The 21,321-nt window shown below is 40.9% G+C and overlaps 1 protein-coding gene across 1 annotated transcript in view; it reads right to left on the bottom strand.

The window, feature by feature from the left end:
- Positions 1–21,321, bottom strand: part of CANX (calnexin) — a 229,809-nt gene that overhangs the window by 155,562 nt on the left and 52,926 nt on the right. Inside the window, exon 5 of the mRNA XM_053719642.1 lies at positions 1,559–1,700. Coding sequence (XP_053575617.1) covers positions 1,559–1,700 — 142 coding nt within the window. The remainder of the gene's footprint in view (positions 1–1,558; positions 1,701–21,321) is intronic.

The raw sequence follows: 21,321 nt of genomic DNA, 5'->3' as shown, positions 1-21,321 counted from the left end.
TCATACCTTAAGCAGAAAAGTCTGCTAACTGTTTCCCCAACTGAAGTTACTTCATCTCAACAGTCCTGTGTGGAAACAGCAATCGATTTTAGTAACTGTCTGCTAAAATCATCTTCCTCTTACAAACAGAAATCTTCATCCTTTTCTGTTTCAGAGTAAATAGTACATACCAGCACTATTTTAAAATAACAAACACTTGATAGAAGAATAAAACTACATTTAAACACCAAAAAAAACTCTTAACCATCTCCTTTGAGATGTTGCCTGTACAACGGCAAAGAGAATGACAGGGGTGGGCGGAGCCTAGGAGGGATCATGTGACCAGCTTTGCTGGGACTCTTTGCCATTTCCTGTTGGGGAAGAGAATATCCCACAAGTAAGGATGACGCCGTGGACCGGACACACCAATGTTGGAGAAACAAAGACTTTTTTTTATGCTGAACCTATACTTGAAGGATACCATCAGGTACTCTTTAGATTTTAAAAATAGCTTTTGAATCTACAAAAAAAAAAAAAAAAAGATAGCACTCCATACAATTGGGAGAGATATTATGAATTTCCATTATCGTAATTGTAAACTTTAGACTTTTAATTCACTATTTATAAAAACAGTGGGACTTGTAAAATAGTTACCATCTAGAGCAGTGTTTTTCAACCAGTGTGCCGTGAGAGATCCTCAGGTGTGCCACGGCAGACTGACAAGAGTGTGACATATTTTTTAAACTTTGCTTGTTTTTTTACTCCCAGTGCAGGGGTAGTTTGTAAGAGGCATGGCATAACAGCACAATACATACAGTATGTGTGCGTGTATATATATATATATATATATATATATATATATATATATATATATATATATATATATATATATATATATATATATATATATATATATATATATATATATATAATATGCTGTATTAGGCTACAATGTGTGATTTTTTTTTAAATTTTGGGAAGGTGGTGTGCCACAGGATTTTTTAATGTAAAAAAAAAAAAAGTGTGCCACAGCAAAAAAAAGAAAGGTTAAAAATCACTGATCTAGAGATAGTAAAATATTGCGCCGTTACTCCGCCCACATCTCATCCTTGGTATAGCTAAACTGATAAATCCGGCTTCATCCAATCTGTGTGTGCCCCACTTGGCATTTAGCTTGTACAGCACTCAACAATTGGATTAAGACGGATGCGTCATTGCTCAGCTAAATCAAGGATGAAATGCATGCGAAGGAACGGGGCGATATTTACCATCTTAAATGTTAAATATTTTACAAAGGAAACGTGCTTAATTCATTAAAAATCCCACTGTTTTTAAATTGTTTTATATACAGTATATTAAAAGTCTAAAGTTTACCATCACTAACTTAAAAACATAAATCCATAAGATAATCTACAAGTCTGATTCTGTTAAATGGTGTATAATATATTCCATTTTCTATTAACACCTGTAAAAAAATGTTACATATTTATGCTATTAAACTTCAATAGAATATCAAATTAAATCACAATAAAACAATTTAAATAAAAACACCAAGTACAGTAAAGGTGTAACCACTTACTGAACAATCAAAGGTTTCTTATCAAAGACAAATGGCCTTTTCAGTTTGCTGGCAATTGCATGATGCTTGGCACGTGACATCAGCACAAGTCCTTTGTCTCCTGGTAGTTTTGTATCTTTCATTTCAACAACTTCCCATTTACCTGCGTAAAGGATAAGACCAATAATGATTGCTTTTGTATTTGTTGCCAAGATTAACAGGACACAGACTCAAGAAAGATCAAGAAAGTGCAACAGTGTGCCCTCATTTACTGCATCAGTATTTATAAAAGGGACACTGTAGTGAGAAAAGGACAATCTAATTTGTTAGATAATGTACTGTTTGTGCTACTCAACCAGGAATGCTGTGCAGTTACCCCTTGGTCCCAAGCTGGTGAACCAATCGGGAGTCACACAACCCTGCCCTGTCTTATTAGACTACAAAAAACAATGGCACTACTGGTATAGTGTTTTAAACTCTTTCAAACTCTTTTCTTTGCTGTGTATTGTGACTTTACCATAGAATAAAGAGGGTTGCCATCTTAAAGGAATACACATATAGTATTCAGGAGTTTCCAAACAGAAATATTCTGATTTAATCAATATATTGTTACCTTAAATGAGCAGGGATAGGTACCAAAAAAACTATTAAAATTTTACTTTTATTAGATAGGGTACACTTGCTATTACAATTGGGAAATGATTAGAAACACACACTGGAGAACTTTATTGCATAAGGAAAATCATGCTGAGTTTATGTAGCAAAAAGCAACTCCAGAAGGGTACAAAACACATGTATAGTATGGAAGGGAATAAAGATATACTAGATGAGTGTATGGTGCATTGTGTTATTAGCACAGTGGCATATTACATATAGAGCGAGAGGCTTCGGGAACAGTTACATTTATTTATATTTGCCCAATATAAACTTGGATAGAACAATGGTGTAAATCCAACACCTATTTGTATCCATTAACTCATACTGCAAGAACCTTTACCATGTAAATTGATAATAAATTACTGCCTGTAATATTAGAACTAGGTAACAGTGAGTCGCTGCAGCATTATCGTGTTAATCTAAAAAAATTATTGTAAAAAAGCATATACAGGTAGCCCTTAGTTTACGCTGGGGTTAGGTTCCAGAAGGAATTGTTGTTAATCGAAACCTTTGTAAATTGAAACCCAGTCAATGGGAAGTGAGGGAGTTAGGTTCCAGGCCCCTCTCAAAATTGACATAAGTAACACCTAATACATTATTTTTAAAGCTTTGAAATGAAGACTTTAAATGCTAAACCGCATTATAAACCTAATTAAATAATCACAAAACAGACTATCATCAAACTAAGTTTAATGAACAAAAACATTCTTTTACTTGCATTTTTATGCAAACAGTTCTCTGCATTGTTAGCATGTTAGATAATATTGGGTCTGCACCTATTCTATGCATTTCAATCTGGAGTGATTAAAGTGAATGTAAATTTTGATGCTAAAGTGCCCGGTTTTTAAAACTTTGATTAAAAACAGGGGCACTTTAATTCATAAAAATTTTCATTTCACTCCTGTTGTGAAAAAAAACTTACCTTTTAATCTTCACAGCAGCTCCAGCTTCCTCCACCTGTTTCAAAGCCTCTTCCTGGGTCTAAAATGAGGCATCGGCTTCCTCCAATCACAGCAGTGAATCAGACACTGAATCCCCCGGGGGGGAAGCTGTGATTGGAGAATGACCTATCAATCATTTCTGACATCAGAAATGGCTTGTGAGACCGGAGAAAGCTGGAGCTGCTGTGAAGTTTAAAAGGTAAGTTTTTTGTCACAACAGGAGTGAAATGTAAATTTTTATGAATTAAAGTGCCCCTGTTTTTAATCAAAGTTTTAAAAACCGGGCACTTTAGCATAAAAATTTACATTCACTTTAACAGGCAGTTAGGCATGCTCACCTCAAGCAGCTGGGCAGGTAGATAATAGGGAAGTGGCTGCTAGATCTTGTTGCTCGATAGCTAAGGTCTGTTCTGTGTACACAGATTAATTTAAGTCTGCTAAGCTTGCATAACTTTGCTGCAACACAAGCGGACAGCTTCACCTATTTTAATTAGTGCACTGCTTTTCAATAGCAGTCACATGACAAAAAAAAAAGGTTGTTATTCTGAAACGGCACAAATTAAACCGGCGTAAACCGAGGGCCACCTGTACTCTCTAGCTTTTAGATTCTCAAGATGTTACGATTGTTAACAGAACTAAGTAACAATATTAGGTGTAGCAACATTTGTTGCCATTATACATTAGCACTACATGTTCATACAACTGAATGTTTCCAAGTTTAAAGTAAATGTACATTTTCTACAAATCCGGTTCAATGTAAACTTTCATTAATGAAAGTGCCCCTGTTTTTAAAAGTATTTTTAAAAACTGAGCACTCATTGCTGAAAATTGACATTCACTTTAAGTAACAAGTAACTGTCAGGTAAGCTAGACGTTTGTTATAGCACACAGGCTAGAAACTTTCTAGAACAACTTAGAAAACAAAATTTATGCATACCCGATAAATTTATTTCTTGACACGGTCCACAGGATCTTCAATTACTGTTGGGAATAACACTCCTGGCCAGCAGGAGGAGGCAAAGAGCACCAGAACAAAGCTTATAAGTATCACTTCCCTTCCCACAACTCCCAGTCATTCGATCGAAGGAAAAGAAGAGAAAGGAAATAACACAAGGTGCAGAGGTTTATATAAAAAACCTGTCTGAAAATAAGTGCGGGCCGTGGACTCACCGTGTCAAGAAATAAATTTATCAGGTAAGCATAAATTTTGTTTTCTTTCCTATGATACGGTGAGTACACGGGATCATCAATTACTGTTGGGAATCAATACCAAAGCTAGAGGACACATAAGGGAGAGACAAGACAGGTAACCTAAACAGAAGGCACCAATGCTTGTAGAACCTTTTTCCCCAAAAGAAACCTCAGCCAAGGCAAAAATACAGAATTTATAGATTTTGGAAAAAACATGCCAAGAAGACCAAGTTGCAGCCTTACAGATCTGTTCTACAGGGGTCTCATTCTTGAAGACCCAAGCAGAAGACACCACCCTGGTGGAAATAGCTGTAATTCTCTCAGGAGGCTGCTGTCCAGCAGTCTCATATGCCAAACGATAATGCTTCTCAACCAGAGAGAAAGAAGTTGCCGTAGCTATCTGACCCTTATGTTTGAGAAAAAAAAAAACAACAAACAAAATAGAAGACTAACGAAAGTCCTTTGTAGCCTGCAAATAGAACTTAAGAGCATGCACAACATCTAAGTTGAGTAATAAACATTCCTTATGAGAAGGATTAAGACAGAGGGAAGGAACAACAATTTTCTGATTAATGTTCCTGTCCGAAACAACCTTTAGGAAGAAAACCAAACTTGGTACAGAGAACTGCCTTATCCGAATGAAATATGAGATAAGGAACATCCCACTGCAAAGCTGAGAGTTCAAAAACCTTCCTATATGGAATGTAAAGCTCAACAGAGCCTGATGTAAAAAACTTTAAGAACAAGGGTGAGACTCCAAGAGGAGAAGCAACCGACCTAACAAAGGCCTGATACTGCCCAGGACCTGACCAAAATATTGCACATCTGGCACATCCGCCAGACGCTTATGTAGCAAAAAAGGCAATGCAGAATCTAACCCATCGGGGTACTGACTGCAAAGCCTTTTCCAGGCCACCCTGGGAAAAGGATAAAAAAAAAAAAAAAAAAGTTCTGGGGATCCTTACTGTAGTTCGAGAGACCCTTAGACTCACGCCAATAAAGAGGTTTACGCCGTGACCTAAGGAAAATCTTTCAGAACATGGCAAGTGAACCCGAGTCACAGTCTCAAAGACCGATTTAGAAAGCTCACGCCTAGACAAAACTAAGCGTTCATTCACCAAACAGTTAGCTTCAAAGAGTTTAGATGAAGAAAGGGTTCAAGAATCAGAAGTTCTTCAGAGGCAGTCTCCCAGGCAGAGAGACAACATATCCCCTAGTCCTGCATACCAGATCCTGCGATGTCACACAAGGGCTATTAAAAACACTACCGTTCTCTACAGAGAATATGAGCATGATTCATGGAAAGAAACAGAGGAAACAGGTATGCAAGACTGAATATGAGAAAAAAACATCAGAAACATCCATCAGGACGTTCTGTGTATCACATGACCGTGCACCGTACCTTGAAACTTGGCATCCTGTCCACGGAAGCCAACTACGAAATGTGGCAGCAGACCCAAGAAAATCACACTTGTGGATGGAACAAGGTAACTCCTCTCCAGATTAATTTTACCTCCCCGGAAAAGAAGATTGGACAAGATATCAAAAAAAAAAAAAAAAGTTCGCTGAAAGTAAAGGATGATAACTGAACCATATATTGTTCAGAGAACACACCCTTGCCAAAACCCAAGACCTAGAAGTCCGTCTAGGATGACGAAAACTCAGGAAAATTTAGAAGATCCCGATCAAGGGAACAATAAATCTCTCAGGTCTATCTTGGTTAAGAACAGGCTCCCTTAATCAAAGGAGAAGATCTACTTTGCAGGACAGATCTGAGCTGCTTGGGGTAAAACCTAGATTCCGTTCCCAAAACTGGGACTGGAACAGACACTTCCCAGAGATTAAGACCCTGAACCCAGTTCAAGGGGCCTCTCATCCTGCTTCGATAGCAGATACTCTAGATAAAGAAATCGGCCCCTGGCAGGAAATCTCAGATTGCACTCGAAAAAGGCATGACTGACCTGCAGAAGGCTGAAAAAGCTTTCCTTTAATCTTACTCCCTTAAAGGGACAGTATACACTCATTTTCATATAACTGTATGTAATAGACACTACTATAAAGAATAAGATGCACAGATACTGATCTAAAAATACAGTATAAAATGGTTTAAAAACATACTTAGAAGCTTTCAGTTTAGCTCTAATGAAAAGGCAGCTGGAGAGCCCACTGCAAGTGGGGAAAAAGACACTCCCCCCTCCCTCTTCTTTTGCATATGAAAAGACCCTTTACACAAACAGGAGCAAGCTGGAGAAGGTAGCTGACGGTATTCAAATAAAACTTTGGGGCTTGGTTAGGAGTCTGAAAACCAGAGCAATGTTATTTAAAAGTAAGCAAAACTATACATTAAAAAAAAAAAAAAAAAAAAAAACGTTATGGGCTTTATAAATAGATCATCTACAAAACATTTATGCAAAGAAAAAATGAGTGTATAATGGCCCTTTAAGTCAGAGGAGAATTCTGCTAGACCATATAAACAAAGTCTCATCCTTAAAAGGAGACGGCAGAAGCGTGAATTTAGAGGAAACAAAGTATTGAATCTGCACCTGCAGAACTATAACCCTAGGCTGTACCATAAAACAGGTAGGCTTTTCAGCTGACCATAGACTTCAGCCTCAACGCCCGACGGCCAGTACAGCAAATAAGACATTGCTCAAAATGGACAATTAAACCTCCAGCTTCTCAACCAAGGATCCGTAAAGAGCAGCTACCCTTCATATGGATCAAAGTTCTCTGAGCCATAGTAGAAAAAACAGAATTTATGCTTACCTGATAAATTACTTTCTCTTGTGGTGTATCCAGTCCACGGATTCATCCTTTACTTGTGGGATATTCTCCTTCCTAACAGGAAGTGGCAAAGAAAGCACACAGCAGAGCGTCCATATAGCTCCCCCTCTAGCTCCACCCCCCAGTCATTCGACCGGAGGTTAGGAAGAAAAAGGAGAAACCATAGGGTGCAGTGGTGACTGTAGTTTAAACAAAAAAATCTACCTGACTTAATAGCCAGGGCGGGCCGTGGACTGGATACACCACAAGAGAAAGTAATTTATCAGGTAAGCATAAATTCTGTTTTCTCTTGTAAGGTGTATCCAGTCCACAGATTCATCCTTTACTTGTGGGATACCAATACCAAAGCTTTAGGACACGGATGAAGGGAGGGAACAAGACAGGTACCTTAAACGTTAGGCACCACTGCTTGTAAAACCTCTCCCCCAAAAATAGCCTCCGAAGAAGCAAAAGTATCAAATTTGGAAAAAGTATGCAGCGAAGACCAAGTCGCTGCCTTACAAATCTGTTCAACAGAAGCCTCATTTTTAAAAGCCCATGTGGAAGCCACTGCTCTGGAAGAATGAGCAGTAATTGTTTCAGGAGTCTGCTGGCCAGCAGTCTCATAGGCCAGACAGATGATGCTTTTCAGCCAAAAGGAAAGAGGTAGCAGTCGCCTTCTGACCTCTCCTCTTACCAGAATAGATGACAAACAATGAAGTTGTTTGTCTGAAATCCTTAGTTGCTTGTAAATAGAACTTTAAAGCACGAACCACATCAAGATTGTGTAAGAGACGTTCCTTCTTCGAAGAAGGATTAGGACACAAAGAAGGAACAACAATTTCCTGATTAATATTCTTATTAGACACAACCTTAGGAAGAAAACCGGGTTTGGTACGCAAAACTACCTTATCTGCGTGGAACACCAAGTAAGGTGAGTCACACTGCAAAGCAGATAACTCTGAAACTCTTCGAGCAGAAGAGATAGCTACCAAAAACAAAACTTTCCAAGATAAAAGCTTAATATCTATGGAATGTAAAGGTTCAAACGGAACCCCTTGCAGAACTGAAAGAACTAAATTCAGACTCCATGGCGGAGCCACAGGTCTATAAACAGGCTTGATTCTGACTAAACGCTTGAACCCCTGGTACCTCTGCCAGACGTTTGTGTAAAAGAATAGACAAAGCAGATATCTGTCCTTTTAAGGAACTAGCTGATAATCCTTTCTTCAATCCTTCTTGGAGAAAGGACAATATCCTGGGAATCCTAATCTTACTCCATGAGTAACCCTTGGATTCGCACCAACGAAGATATTTTCGCCAAATCTTATGGTAGATTTTCCTGGTGACAGGCTTTCTAGCCTGAATCAGGGTATCTATAACCGACTCAGAGAAACCACGCTTTGATAGAATTAGGCGTTCAATCTCCAAGCAGTCAGCCGCAGAGAAATTAGATTTGGATGTTTGAAAGGACCTTGAAGTAGAAGGTCCTGCCTCATTGGCAGAGTCCATGGTGGAACGGATGACATGTCCACTAGGTCTGCATACCAAGTCCTGCGTGGCCACGCAGGCGCTATTAGAATCACTGACGCCCTCTCCTGCTTGATTCTGGCAATCAGACGAGGAAGGAGAGGAAACGGTGGACACACATAGGCCAGATTGAAGGACCAAGGCGCTGCTAGAGCATCTATCAACACCGCCTGGGGATCCCGGGACCTGGACCCGTAAAGAGAAAGTTTGGCATTCTGACGGGACGCCATCAGATCCAATTCTGGAGTGCCCCATAGCTGAATCAGCTGGGCAAATACCTCCAGGTGGAGTTCCCACTCCCCCGGATGAAAAGTCTGACGACTTAGCAATTCATCCCAGGAGTAGACAACTGGGAAGCGGATTTTCTGAGAGGTGGCAAGAGTGATCCTCCGCCCACCTGATTATTTTGGTTACTTCCATCATTGCTAGGTTGATGTAAGCTACAGTCGTGATGTTGTCCGACTGAAATCTGATGAATTTGGCCGCAGCTTGCTGAGGCCATGCCTGAAGAGCGTTGAATATCGCCCTGAGTTCCAGAATGTTTATCGGGAGAAGAGCTTCTTCCCGAGACCATAAGCCCTGAGCTTTCAGGGAGTACCAGACAGCACCCCAGCCCAACAGACTGGCGTCGGTCGTTACGATGATCCACTCTGGTCTGCGGAAACACATTCCCTGAGACAGGTGATCCTGAGACAACCACCAGAAGAAGAGAATCTCTGGTCCCTTGGTCCAACTGTATTTGAGGAGACAAATCTGTATTATCCCCATTCCACTGTTTGAGCATGCATAGTTGCAGTGGTCTGAGATGTATCCGTGCAAAAGGGAATATGTCCATTGCCGCTACCATTAGTCCGATTGTCTCCATGCACTGAGCTACAGACGGCCGAGGAATGGAATGAAGAGCTCGGCAAGTAGTTAAGAGTTTTAACTTTCTGACCTCCGTCAGAAATATTTTCATTTCTACCGAGTCTATTAGTGTTCCTAGGAAGGGAACTCTTGTGAGGGGGGAGAGAGAGAAGTCTTTTTGATGTTCACTTTCCACCCGTGAGACCTCAGAAAGGCCACTAAGATTTCCGTGTGAGACTTGGCTCTTTGGAAAGTTGACGCCTGAATTAAGATGTCGTCTAGATAAGGCGCCACTGCTATGCCCCGCGGTCTTAGCACAGCCAAGAGGGACCCTAGCACCTTTGTGAAAATTCTGGGAGCAGTGGCCAACCCGAAAGGGAGAGCCACAAACTGAAAATGCTTGTCCAGAAAAGCAAACCTGAGAAACTGGTGATGATCTTTGTGGCTAGGAATGTGTAGATACGCATCCTTTAGATCCAAGGCAGTCATATATTGACCCTCCTGGATCATTGGTAAGATTGTCCGAATGGTCTCCATCTTGAATGATGGGACTCTGAGGAATTTGTTTAGAATTTTTAGATCCAGGATTGATCTGAAAGTTCCTTCTTTTTTGGGAACCACAAACAGGTTTGAGTAAATCCCCAGCCCTTGTTCCGCAATTGGAACTGGGTGGATCACTCCCATTGTATGTAGGTCTTCTACACAGCGTAAGAACGCCTCTTTGTCGTGTCTGTAGACAGACGAGATATATGGAACCTTCCCCTTGGAGGGGAGTCCTTGAATTCTAGAGGATATCCCTGGAATACAATCTCTAAGGCCCAGGGATCATGTACGTCTCTTGCCCAGGTCTGAGCGAAGAGAGAGAGTCTGCCCCCTACTAGATCCGGTCCCGGATCGGGGGCTATCCCTTCATGCTGTCTTGGAGGCAGTTGCAGGCTTCTTGGCCTGTTTACCCTTGTTCCAGCCCATGTAAGGTTTCCAAGCTGCCCTGGGTTGTGAAGTGTTACCCTCTTGCTTTGCAGCAGGGGAGGATGAAGCGAGACCGCTCCTGAAATTTCGAAAGGAACGAAAATTATTTTGTTTGTTCTTTGTCTTAAAAGACTTGTCCTGAGGGAGAGCATGACCTTTTCCCCCGGTGATTTCTGAGATAATCTCTTTGAATTCAGACCCGAAAAGGGTCTTTCCTTTGAAAGGGATGTTCAGCAGTTTGGATTTTGACGACACATCGGCCGACCAGGACTTGAGCCTTAGCGCCCTGCGCGCCAGAATGGCGAAACCTGAATTCTTTGCCGCTAACTTAGCTAGTTGGAAAGCGGCATCTGTGATAAAAGAATTAGCCAGCTTAAGAGCCTTAATTCTGTCCATAATATCCTCATATGAGGTCTCAGTCTGGAGCGCATCTTCCAGCACCTCAAACCAGAAAGCAGATGCAGTAGTTACAGGAACAATGCACGCTATAGGTTGGAGAAGAAAACCTTGATGAACAAAAATTTTCTAAAGTAAACCCTCTAACTTTTTATCCATAGGGTCTTTAAAAGCACAACTGTCCTCAATTGGTATGGTTGTGCGTTTAGCAAGTGAAGAAACAGCCCCCTCCACCTTAGGGACCGTCTGCCATGAGTCCAGCGTGGTGTCAGATATGGGGAACATTTTCTTAAAAACAGGAGGGGGAACAAACGGAATACCTGGTCTATACCACTCCCTAGTTACTATATCGCAATCCTCTTAGGGACCGGGAACACATCAGTGTAAACAGGAACTTCTAGGTACTTGTCCATTTTACACAATTTCTCTGGAACCACCAAAGGGTCACAGTCATCCAGAGTAACTAATACCGGAGGGGTTCTAGAAAAACTACAAATCTAACACCACATTCACTTTACCCTTCCGAGAGAGACCCTATTGCTTAGAGCCGGCAAAGAGAATGACTGGGGGGTGGAGCTAGAGGGGGAGCTATATGGACAGCTCTGCTGTGTGCTCTCTTTGCCACTTCCTGTTAGGAAGGAGAATATCCCACAAGTAAAGGATGAATCCGTGGACTGGATACACCTTACAAGAGAAACTCCCTTCCACCTAGGGCACCGAGCACCTTAATGGAGACAGCAACAGGAAAATCCTTTAAAGGACAGGAGAAGGTATCCCTAGCTACTCCTACACCTGTGAAAATTTACATAACACTTCTGTAGCATTTCCTCAAAGGAAGAAACTTCATAGAAATGGTCAAGTTTACAAAAACTTCCAAGGGTTGACAACAGGAATATCGATGTCGTCCAATTAGCTAAAATCTCCTATAATAGTACACGAGGTGTGCAAGCATACATCTGAAGAATATGACTTCAGCGTCAGATGAAGGAATTATACTGTCCAAACTACCGGCGAATCTTTCTCAGCAGACTTAGGATAGAGGATTATCTGCGTAGCAGAAACCTTACATCTGAACTTCAAATGTCCTCTTGCATTTTCCCTGTAGGTAAGGAAAAAAGACAAAAACAAACCCAGATAAAGTTGCAGATACCACAGAGGATACGTGAACTACAAATCTGCAGGCAAAAACTCCTCCAGGAGATAGAGGAACCGCAGGGCACTGCATGTGAAGCCATAGAGGCTTGGGACATTTAAGGAGAAAACTGTAGCATAGCCTGAACAGCATCATCCTGGGAGAGCTTTAAAAAAAAAAAAAAAAAAAAAAATCAGGGCAGCAACCTATCTGCAACATGTGATATCCATAGCTATACATGCAATACAGAAAGTTGAAAAAATATCTGTTATATGAGAAACACATTTGTTATTCTTTTAAAAAACCCACATCTTCTCAAAATTCAAAATTATTTGTTCCTAGTAACAAATAAATACCAGATTAATAAATAAATATTTTAATAATTCTTAAAGGGACTGTAAACCATGTAATTTAAGTACTAAGAATTTATAATATCTTATTGTAATTATTCATAGTATGCAGAGCAAAAGCGCATTGGAAGTGTTTAAAAACAGAATTTATGTTTACCTGATAAATTACTTTCTCCAACGGTGTGTCCGGTCCACGGCGTCATCCTTACTTGTGGGATATTCTCTTCCCCAACAGGAAATGGCAAAGAGCCCAGCAAAGCTGGTCACATGATCCCTCCTAGGCTCCGCCTTCCCCAGTCATTCGACCGACGTAAAGGAGGAATATTTGCATAGGAGAAATCATATGATACCGTGGTGACTGTAGTTAAAGAAAATAAATCATCAGACCTGATTAAAAAACCAGGGCGGGCCGTGGACCGGACACACCGTTGGAGAAAGTAATTTATCAGGTAAACATAAATTCTGTTTTCTCCAACATAGGTGTGTCCGGTACACGGCGTCATCCTTACTTGTGGGAACCAATACCAAAGCTTTAGGACACGGATGATGGGAGGGAGCAAATCAGGTCACCTAGATGGAAGGCACCACGGTTTGCAAAACCTTTCTCCCAAAAATAGCCTCAGAAGAAGCAAAAGTATCAAATTTGTAAAATTTGGTAAAAGTGTGCAGTGAAGACCAAGTCGCTGCCTTACATATCTGATCAACAGAAGCCTCGTTCTTAAAGGCCCATGTGGAAGCCACGGCCCTAGTGGAATGAGCTGTGATTCTTTCAGGAGGCTGCCGTCCGGCAGTCTCATAAGCCAATCTGATGATGCTTTTAAGCCAAAAAGATAGAGAGGTAGAAGTTGCTTTTTGACCTCTCCTTTTACCAGAATAAACAACAAACAAGGAAGATGTTTGTCTGAAATCCTTTGTAGCATCTAAATAGAATTTTAGAGCACGGACAACGTCCAAATTGTGTAACAAACGTTCCTTCTATGAAACTGGATTCGGACACAAAGAAGGTACAACTATCTCCTGGTTAATATTTTTGTTGGAAACAACCTTCGGAAGAAAACCAGGCTCAGTACGTAAAAACCACCTTATCTGCATGGACCAGATAGGGCGGAGAACACTGCAGAAAAGATAACTCAGAAACTCTTCTAGCTGAAGAAATTGCAACCTAAAACAAAACTTTCCAAGATAATAACTTAATATCTACGGAATGTAAGGGTTCAAACGGAACCCCTTGAAGAACTGAAAGAACTAGATTAAGACGCCAGGGAAGAGTCAAAGGTCTGTAAACAGGCTTGATTCTAACCAGAGCCTGAACAAACGCTTAAACGTCTGGCACAGCTGCCAGCCTTTTGTGAAGTAAAACAGATAAAGCAGAGATCTGTCCCTTCAGAGAACTCGCAGAAAATCCTTTCTCCAAACCTTCTTGTAGAAAGGAAAGAATCTTAGGAATTTTTATCTTGTTCCATGGGAATCCTTTAGATTCACACCAACAGATATATTTTTTCCATATATTATGGTAAATTTTTCTAGTTACAGGCTTTCTAGCCTGAATAAGAGTATCTATTACAGAATCTGAAAACCCACGCTTTGATAAAATCAAGCGTTCAAACTCCAAGCAGTCAGTTGGAGGAAAACCAGATTCGGATGTTCGAATGGACCCTGAATAAGAAGGTCCTGTCTCAAAGGTAGCTTCCATGGTGGAGCCGATGACACATTCACCAGGTCTGCATACCAAGTCCTGCGTGGCCACACAGGAACTATCAAGGTCACCGAAGTCCTCTCCAGATTGATCCTGGCTACCAGCCTGGGAATGAGAGGAAACGGTGGGAATACATAAGCTAGGTTGAAGTTCAAAGGTGCTACTATTGTATCCAATAGAGTCGCCTTGGGATCCCTGGATTTGGACCCGTAACAAGGGACCATGAAGTTCTGACGAGAGGCCATCAGAACCATGTCTGGAATGCCCCATAATTGAGTTATTTGGGCAAAGATTTCCAGATGGAGTTCCCACTCCCCCGGATGCTCCTCCATCGCCAGGGAACTCCTTGTTACCCCCTGATGGTTGATATATGTAACAGTCGTCATGATGTCTGATTGAAACCTTATGAATTTGGCCTTTGCTAGTCGAGGCCAAGCCTTTAGAGCATCGAATATCGCTCTCAGTTCCATTATGTTTATCGGGAGAAGAGAGTCTTCCCGAAACCATAGACCCTGAGTTTTCAGGGGTTCCCAGACCGCGCCCCAGCCCACCAGACTGGCGTCGGTCGTGACAATGACCTATTCTGGTCTGCGGAAGCTCATTCCCTGTGACAGGTTGTCCAGGGTCAGCCACCAACGGAGTGAATCTCTGGTTATTTGATCTACTTGTATCGTCGGAGACAAGTCTGTATAATCCCCATTCCACTGTCTGAGCATGCCCAGGTGCAATGGTCTTAGATGAATTCGTGCAAAAGGAACTATGTCCATTGCCGCAACCATCAAACCTATTACTTCCATGGACTGCGCTATGGAAGGAAGAAGAACAGAATGAAGTACCTGACAAGAGCTTAGAAGTTTTGATTTTCTGGCCTCTGTCAGAAAAACCTTCATTTCTAAGGAAACTATTATTGTTCCCAAGAAGGGAACTCTTGTTGACGGGGACAGAGAACTTTTTTTCTATGTTCACTTTCCACCTGTGAGATCTGAGAAAGGCTAGGACAATGTCCGTATGAGCCCTTGCTTTTGACAGAGACGACACTTGAATCAGGATGTCGTCCAAGTAAGGTACTACTGCAATGCCCCTTGGTCTTAGCACCGCTAGAAGGGACCCTAGTACCCTTGTGAAAATCCTTGGAGCAGTGGCTAATCCGAATGGAAGTGCCACAGGTAATGCTTGTCCAGAAAGGCGAACCTTAGGAACCGAAAATGTTCCTTGTGGATAGGAATACGTAGGTACGCATCCTTTAAGTCCACCGTGGTCATGAATTGACCTTCCTGGATGGTAGGAAGGATCGTTCGAATGGTTTCCATTTTGAATGATGAAACCCTTAGAAACTTGTTTAGAATCTTGCGATCTAAAATAGGTCTGAATGTTCCCTCTTTTTTGGGAATAATGAACAGGTTGGAGTAAAAAACCCATCCCTTGTTCTCCTAATGGAACAGGATGAATCACTCCCATGCTTAACAGGTCTTCTACACAGTGTAAGAATGCCTGTTCGAAGATAATTGAGACCGGTGGAACCTTCCCCTTGGGGGTAGTTCCCTGAATTCCAGGAGATAACCTTGAGAAACTATTTCTAGCGCCCAAGGATCCTGAACATCTCTTGCCCCAGCCTGAGCAAAGAGAGAAAGTCTGCCCCCCACCAGATCCTTCCCAGATCGGGGGCCAACACTTCATGCTGTTTTGGTAGCAGTGGCAGGTGACTTGGCCTGCTCACCCTTGTTCCAGCCTTGCATCGGCCTCCAGGCTGGCTTGGTTTGAGAAGTATTACCCTCTTGCTTAGAGGGTGTAGAATTTGAGGCTGGTCCGTTTCTGCGAAAGGGACGAAAATTTGGCTTCTTTTTAGCCTTAAAAGACCTATCCAGAGGAAGGGCGTGGCCCTTTCCCCCAGTGATGTCTGAAATAATCTCTTTCAAGTCAGGGCCAAACAGTGTTTTACCCTTGAAAGGGATGTTAAGCAAAAGCGCTCTGCGCGCCACGATAGCAAACCCTGAATTATTCGCCGCTAATCTAGCTAATTGCAAAGCGGCATCTAAAATAAAAAAAGAGTTAGCCAATTTAAGAGCTTGAACTCTGTCCAAAACCTCCTCGTACAAAGATTCTTTATTGAGCGACGTTTCTAGTTCTTCGAACCAGAAACACGCAGCTGTAGTGACAGGAACAATGCATGAAATTGGTTGTAGAAGGTAACCTTGCTGAACAAACATCTTTTTAAGCAAACCCTCTAACCTTTAATCCATAGGATCTTGAAAGCACAACTATCTTCTATAGGAATAGAAGTGCGTTTGTTTAGAGTAGAAACCGCCCCCTCGACCTTGGGGACTGTATGCTATAAGTCCTTTCTGGGGTCGACTATAGGAACTAATTTCTTAAATATAGGGGGAGGAACAAAAAAGGTATGCCGGGCCTTTCCCACTCCTTATTTACTATGTCCGCCACCCGCTTGGGTATAGGAAAAACATCGGGGGGCACCGGAACCTCTAGGTACTTGTCCATCTTACCTAATTTCTCTGGAATGACCAAATTGTCACAATCATCCAGAGTAGATAATACCTCCTTAAGTAGTGCGTGGAGATGTTGAAATTTAAATTTAAAAGTTACAATATCAGGTTCTGCTTGTTGAGAAATTTTCCCTGAATCTGAAATTTCTCCCTCAGACAAAACCTCCCTCCTGGCCCCTTCAGATAGGTGTGAGGGTATGTCAGAACAGATATCATCAGCGTCCTCTTGCTCTTCAGTGTTTAAAACAGAGCAATCACGCTTTCTCTGATAAGTAGGCATTTTGGAAAAAATGCATGCAATAGAATTATCCATTACAGCCATTAATTGTTGTATGGTAATAAGTATTGGCGCACTAGATGTACTAGGGGCCTCTTGTGTGGGCAAAACTGGTGTAGACACAGAAGGGGATGATGCAGTACCATGCTTACTCCCCTCATTAGAGGAATCATCTTGGGCAATATCATATCTATGGCATTATTATCCCTACTTTGTTTGGACATTATGACACAAATATATCACATATATTTAAATGGGGAGACACATTGGCTTTCATACATATAGAACATCGTTATCTGATGGTTCAGACATGTTAAACAGGCTTAAACTTGTCAACAAAGCACAAAAAACGTTTTACAATAAAACCGTTACTGTCCCTTTAAATTTCAAACTGAACACACTTTATTACTGAATATGTGAAAAAGTATGAAGGAATTGTTCAAATTTCACCAAAATTTCACCACAGTAACTTAAAGCCATAAAAGTATTGCACACCAAATTTGAAAGCTTTAACCCTTAAAATAACGGAACCGGAGCCGTTTTTACATTTAACCCCTATACAGTCCCAGGTATCTGCTTTGCTGAGACCCAACCAAGCCCAGAGGGGAATACGATACCAAATGATGCCTTCTATAAGCTTTTTCAGTGGTTCTTAGCTCCTCACACATGCATCTGCATGCCATGCTTTCCAAAAACAACTGCGCATTAGAGGCGCGAAAATGAGGCTCTGTCTATGACTAGAAAAGGCCCCCAGTGAAAAAGGTGTCCAATACAGTGCCTGCCGTTTTTATTAAAACAATCCCCAAGATTTAACAACTATTAAAAGTAATAATCTGCCAAATATACTTAGTAAAGTAATCGTTTTAGCCCAGAAAAATGTCTACCAGTTTTTTAAGCCCTAATGAAGCCCTTTATTCTTTTACTTAAACTAAGAAAATGGCTTACCGGTTCCCATAGGGAAAATGACAGCTTCCAGCATTACCGAGTCTTGTTAGAAATGTGTCATACCTCAAGCAGCAAAAGTCTGCTCACTGTTTCCCCCAACTGAAGTTAATTCCTCTCAACAGTCCTGTGTGGAAACAGCCATCGATTTTAGTAACGGTTGCTAAAATCATTTTCCTCTTACAAACAGAAATCTTCATCTCTTTCCTGTTTCAGAGTAAATAGTACATACCAGCACTATTTTAAAATAACAAACTCTTGATTGAAGAATAAAAACTACATTTAAACACCAAAAAACTCTAAGCCATCTCCGTGGAGATGTTGCCTGTACAACGGCAAAGAGAATGACTGGGGAAGGCGGAGCCTAGGAGGGATCATGTGACCAGCTTTGCTGGGCTCTTTGCCATTTCCTGTTGGGGAAGAGAATATCCCACAAGTAAGGATGACGCCGTGGACCGGACACACCTATGTTGGAGAAATATTTATTTTATTTTCACCTAAAATCACCTTTTCTATCCGCCTATGAATAATAATTTTTTTTCTGTACTTACCGTCATTTCCCCTGCAGCCAACAGCCGATCGAACGTCCGTCTTCTCCTATTTTAACAGCGCGCGTTCCCTCTTCACGTGCGCATGCGCACTGCAATCAGGCTTCATCCCTATACACAGAATTGCAATGCTTCGTCGTGCATTGCGATTCTGTGTTTTTGATAGAGGCGAGTCACTCCTACAGTTGAACGAGCAAGTGAAATACTTATGATCTATAATTTTCTATGTTTTGGACAATCATATTTATTTCTAAGTAACATTTTTAACCCTCAATCATCTTTGCATAACAGGTCTAAATCTAATGTACCACATATAGCATAATTCCTTTTTTTTTTTTTACATACAAACTTAAGATATATATTGGGTTTTAAAAATTAAACTTACCAATTACAATATTACATATTTTTTTTTTGGCTCGTTATAGTCTAGGGTCGGTAACAGATTTGAACTCGTTATACACTATACTCGGTAACAGATTGGCATATAAGCAGTAAATCGCAATGCGGTTTGCATTGTGATCCACTGCTTTAATTGTGAAGCAGAGTAGTGGTAGTGCCCATGCGTAGAGCAAGTCTAAATGCGTGCTCCGGATAATAAAATCGGCGTTTATATTCTAAAGTGTGACGTAACGGACCTGCAGCACTGTCTATGAAAAAAAATTACTCAGGCTGCATGGGCAGATAGAGGAGAAAAAAAAACTGTGATTGCATAAAAATTTTAATCGCTTCCGTAGCGCTTAGACTCTGAAAAATAGAATCTTTATATTACACATCAAATTGTTAACATAATTATTGTGTTAGCAGTGTTATGATTTAGTCACTTTAACTTCAAGGGAGAAAATGTACTGTCTCTTTAAGAGAAGAAAATCCTGAATTACAGGACGATTTTCATAAAACCTTCACTAAAGGATCAACAAGGGATAGATATCAATTACTAAAAAAATTTGGTAAATGCATTAAGATGTTTGAGATAACATGGAGACCCTTCCAATTGACACACTACTCTAAACCTAGATTAATAAGGCTGTATTGTGGGCGAAACATTTTTTTTACTAACTGCCAAGGGCTGTATCGCCGATTCCTCTCAGCCTACTAGAACCTTGATACCGGCAGAAACAACCTGCTCCATTCTCAGACCGAGAATGAGGTGGAGTCAGAAAAAGTACCGCAACAAGAGAATAATGGCGGGGCTCCATTTCAGAAGAAGCAGGAGGAGGCGGGACAATAAGGACGGCAAGGAAAAGAAGCGCAGATGCCGCTTAGTCTTGAGACACAAGACAGACCTGGATGTCAAACACAATCGGCCCCACAAAAAAAGAGCAGAGGGAAAAAAAGTATCCACAAGTTCCATAGGAATGGAGCAACAAAAGCGCGCTATTCAGTCTAATCCCACCATTATTCCTATAAGTAATAAGAGAGTTAGAGTAGGAAAATGCTTAACGAGTTATCACCGTGCAAGGCTGAATAAAAATGAAGCCCCCAATAGAGAGTTAATCCCTTCTTTTAAAACGATTAACCTCTAACTCTCCCTCACATGCAATAAAGTGCCTGCCCACTGCCAAAATAATCCACTTAAAGGATAATGTGTCCCATAGTATGTACAGTTTTTTTATTACCTTATTTATTAGGATTGTTAACCCCATCAGTGCCTGCCTTCTAGCCCCTGAAGTCAAAAGGCACTTACCTGCACGTCCAGCTGTTTGGCAGGACGACAGCACACACGGTATGAAAGGAAGCCACATCTCACAGAGACCTGCAGAAAAAAGAAAGGACAGAGTAAACCTACTCAGGCTTTCTATACCAGGGCAGCAACATGTTCGGGAAAACGCAGCACGGCCCACCTCACAAGTTCCTAACTGCTTTAAAGACACCACTGCCCTACTGAAGAGGCTAACGTGGAGTACGGCTAAACCCAGCTTGTGATGGAAGATCAGGAGCAATCCTGCCCTGGTCTCAAAACAAAAAAAATCTTGATAGAAGAATCTTCATCAGATACCAAATTACTTCACCACCTCCTTGCACGAGAGGCAAAGAGAATGACTGTGGGTTGTGGGAAGGGAAGTGATACTTAACAGCTTTGCTGTGGTGCTCTTTGCCTCCTCCTGCTGGACAGGAGTGATATTCCCAACAGTAATTGATGATCCTGTGGACTCACTGTGTCATAAGAAAGAAATAACATAACCAGACATTACTTGTACTTTAATACTTGATTGGTGCAACTATAATAGGGATATAAAAAATAAAGCCGTGATTGGAGGATGATAGATCCATCATTTCTGACGTCAGAAATGGCTTGTGACGACCGGGGGAAGCTGGAGCGGCTGTCAAGTTTAAAAAGGTAAGTATTTACTCACGAGTGAAATGTAAATTATATATATATTATTTTTTTTAAAGTGCCCCTGTTTTTAATCGAATTTGTAAAAACCGGGCTCTTTAGCATCAAAATTTACATTCACTGTAATTGTGTCATATGCTTCTTAAAGGGACACTGAACCCAATTTTTTTCTTTCGTGATTCAGATAGAGCATGAAATTTTAAGCAACTTTATAATTTACTCCTATTATCAATTTTTCTTCATTCTGTTGCTATCTTTATTTGAAATTGAAGGCATTAAGCATTTTTTTTTATTCAGAAACCTGGGCAGCACTTTTTTATTGGCGGATGAATTTATCCATCAATCAGCAACAACAACCCAGGTTGTTCACCAAAAATGGGCCGGCATCTAAACTTACATAAAGATACCAAGAGAATGAAGAAAATTTAGTAATAGGAGTAAATTAGAAAGATGTTTAAAATGTCATGCTCTATCTGAATCACGAAAGAAAATTTTTGGGTTCAGTGTCCCTTTAATATAATGTGACTGGATTAAAATACATCAGTTCCCAAATGACTCCTCACCAAGTCCCCCTGCCCTTTCTTAGTTCAGCTTTAGAGAAGCAAAGCTTGTGGCTCTCGAGGAGGACTGAGCTCAACTCCTTTGTGGAGTTAATTAAATATGACATGCTCTAATGAAATCTGATAATGTATTTTTTACAACATCCCTTT

Source organism: Bombina bombina, chromosome 6 (genome assembly GCF_027579735.1).
Source record: "Bombina bombina isolate aBomBom1 chromosome 6, aBomBom1.pri, whole genome shotgun sequence".
Lineage (NCBI taxonomy): Eukaryota > Metazoa > Chordata > Amphibia > Anura > Bombinatoridae > Bombina > Bombina bombina.
This window is presented reverse-complemented; position numbering and strand designations above follow the sequence as displayed.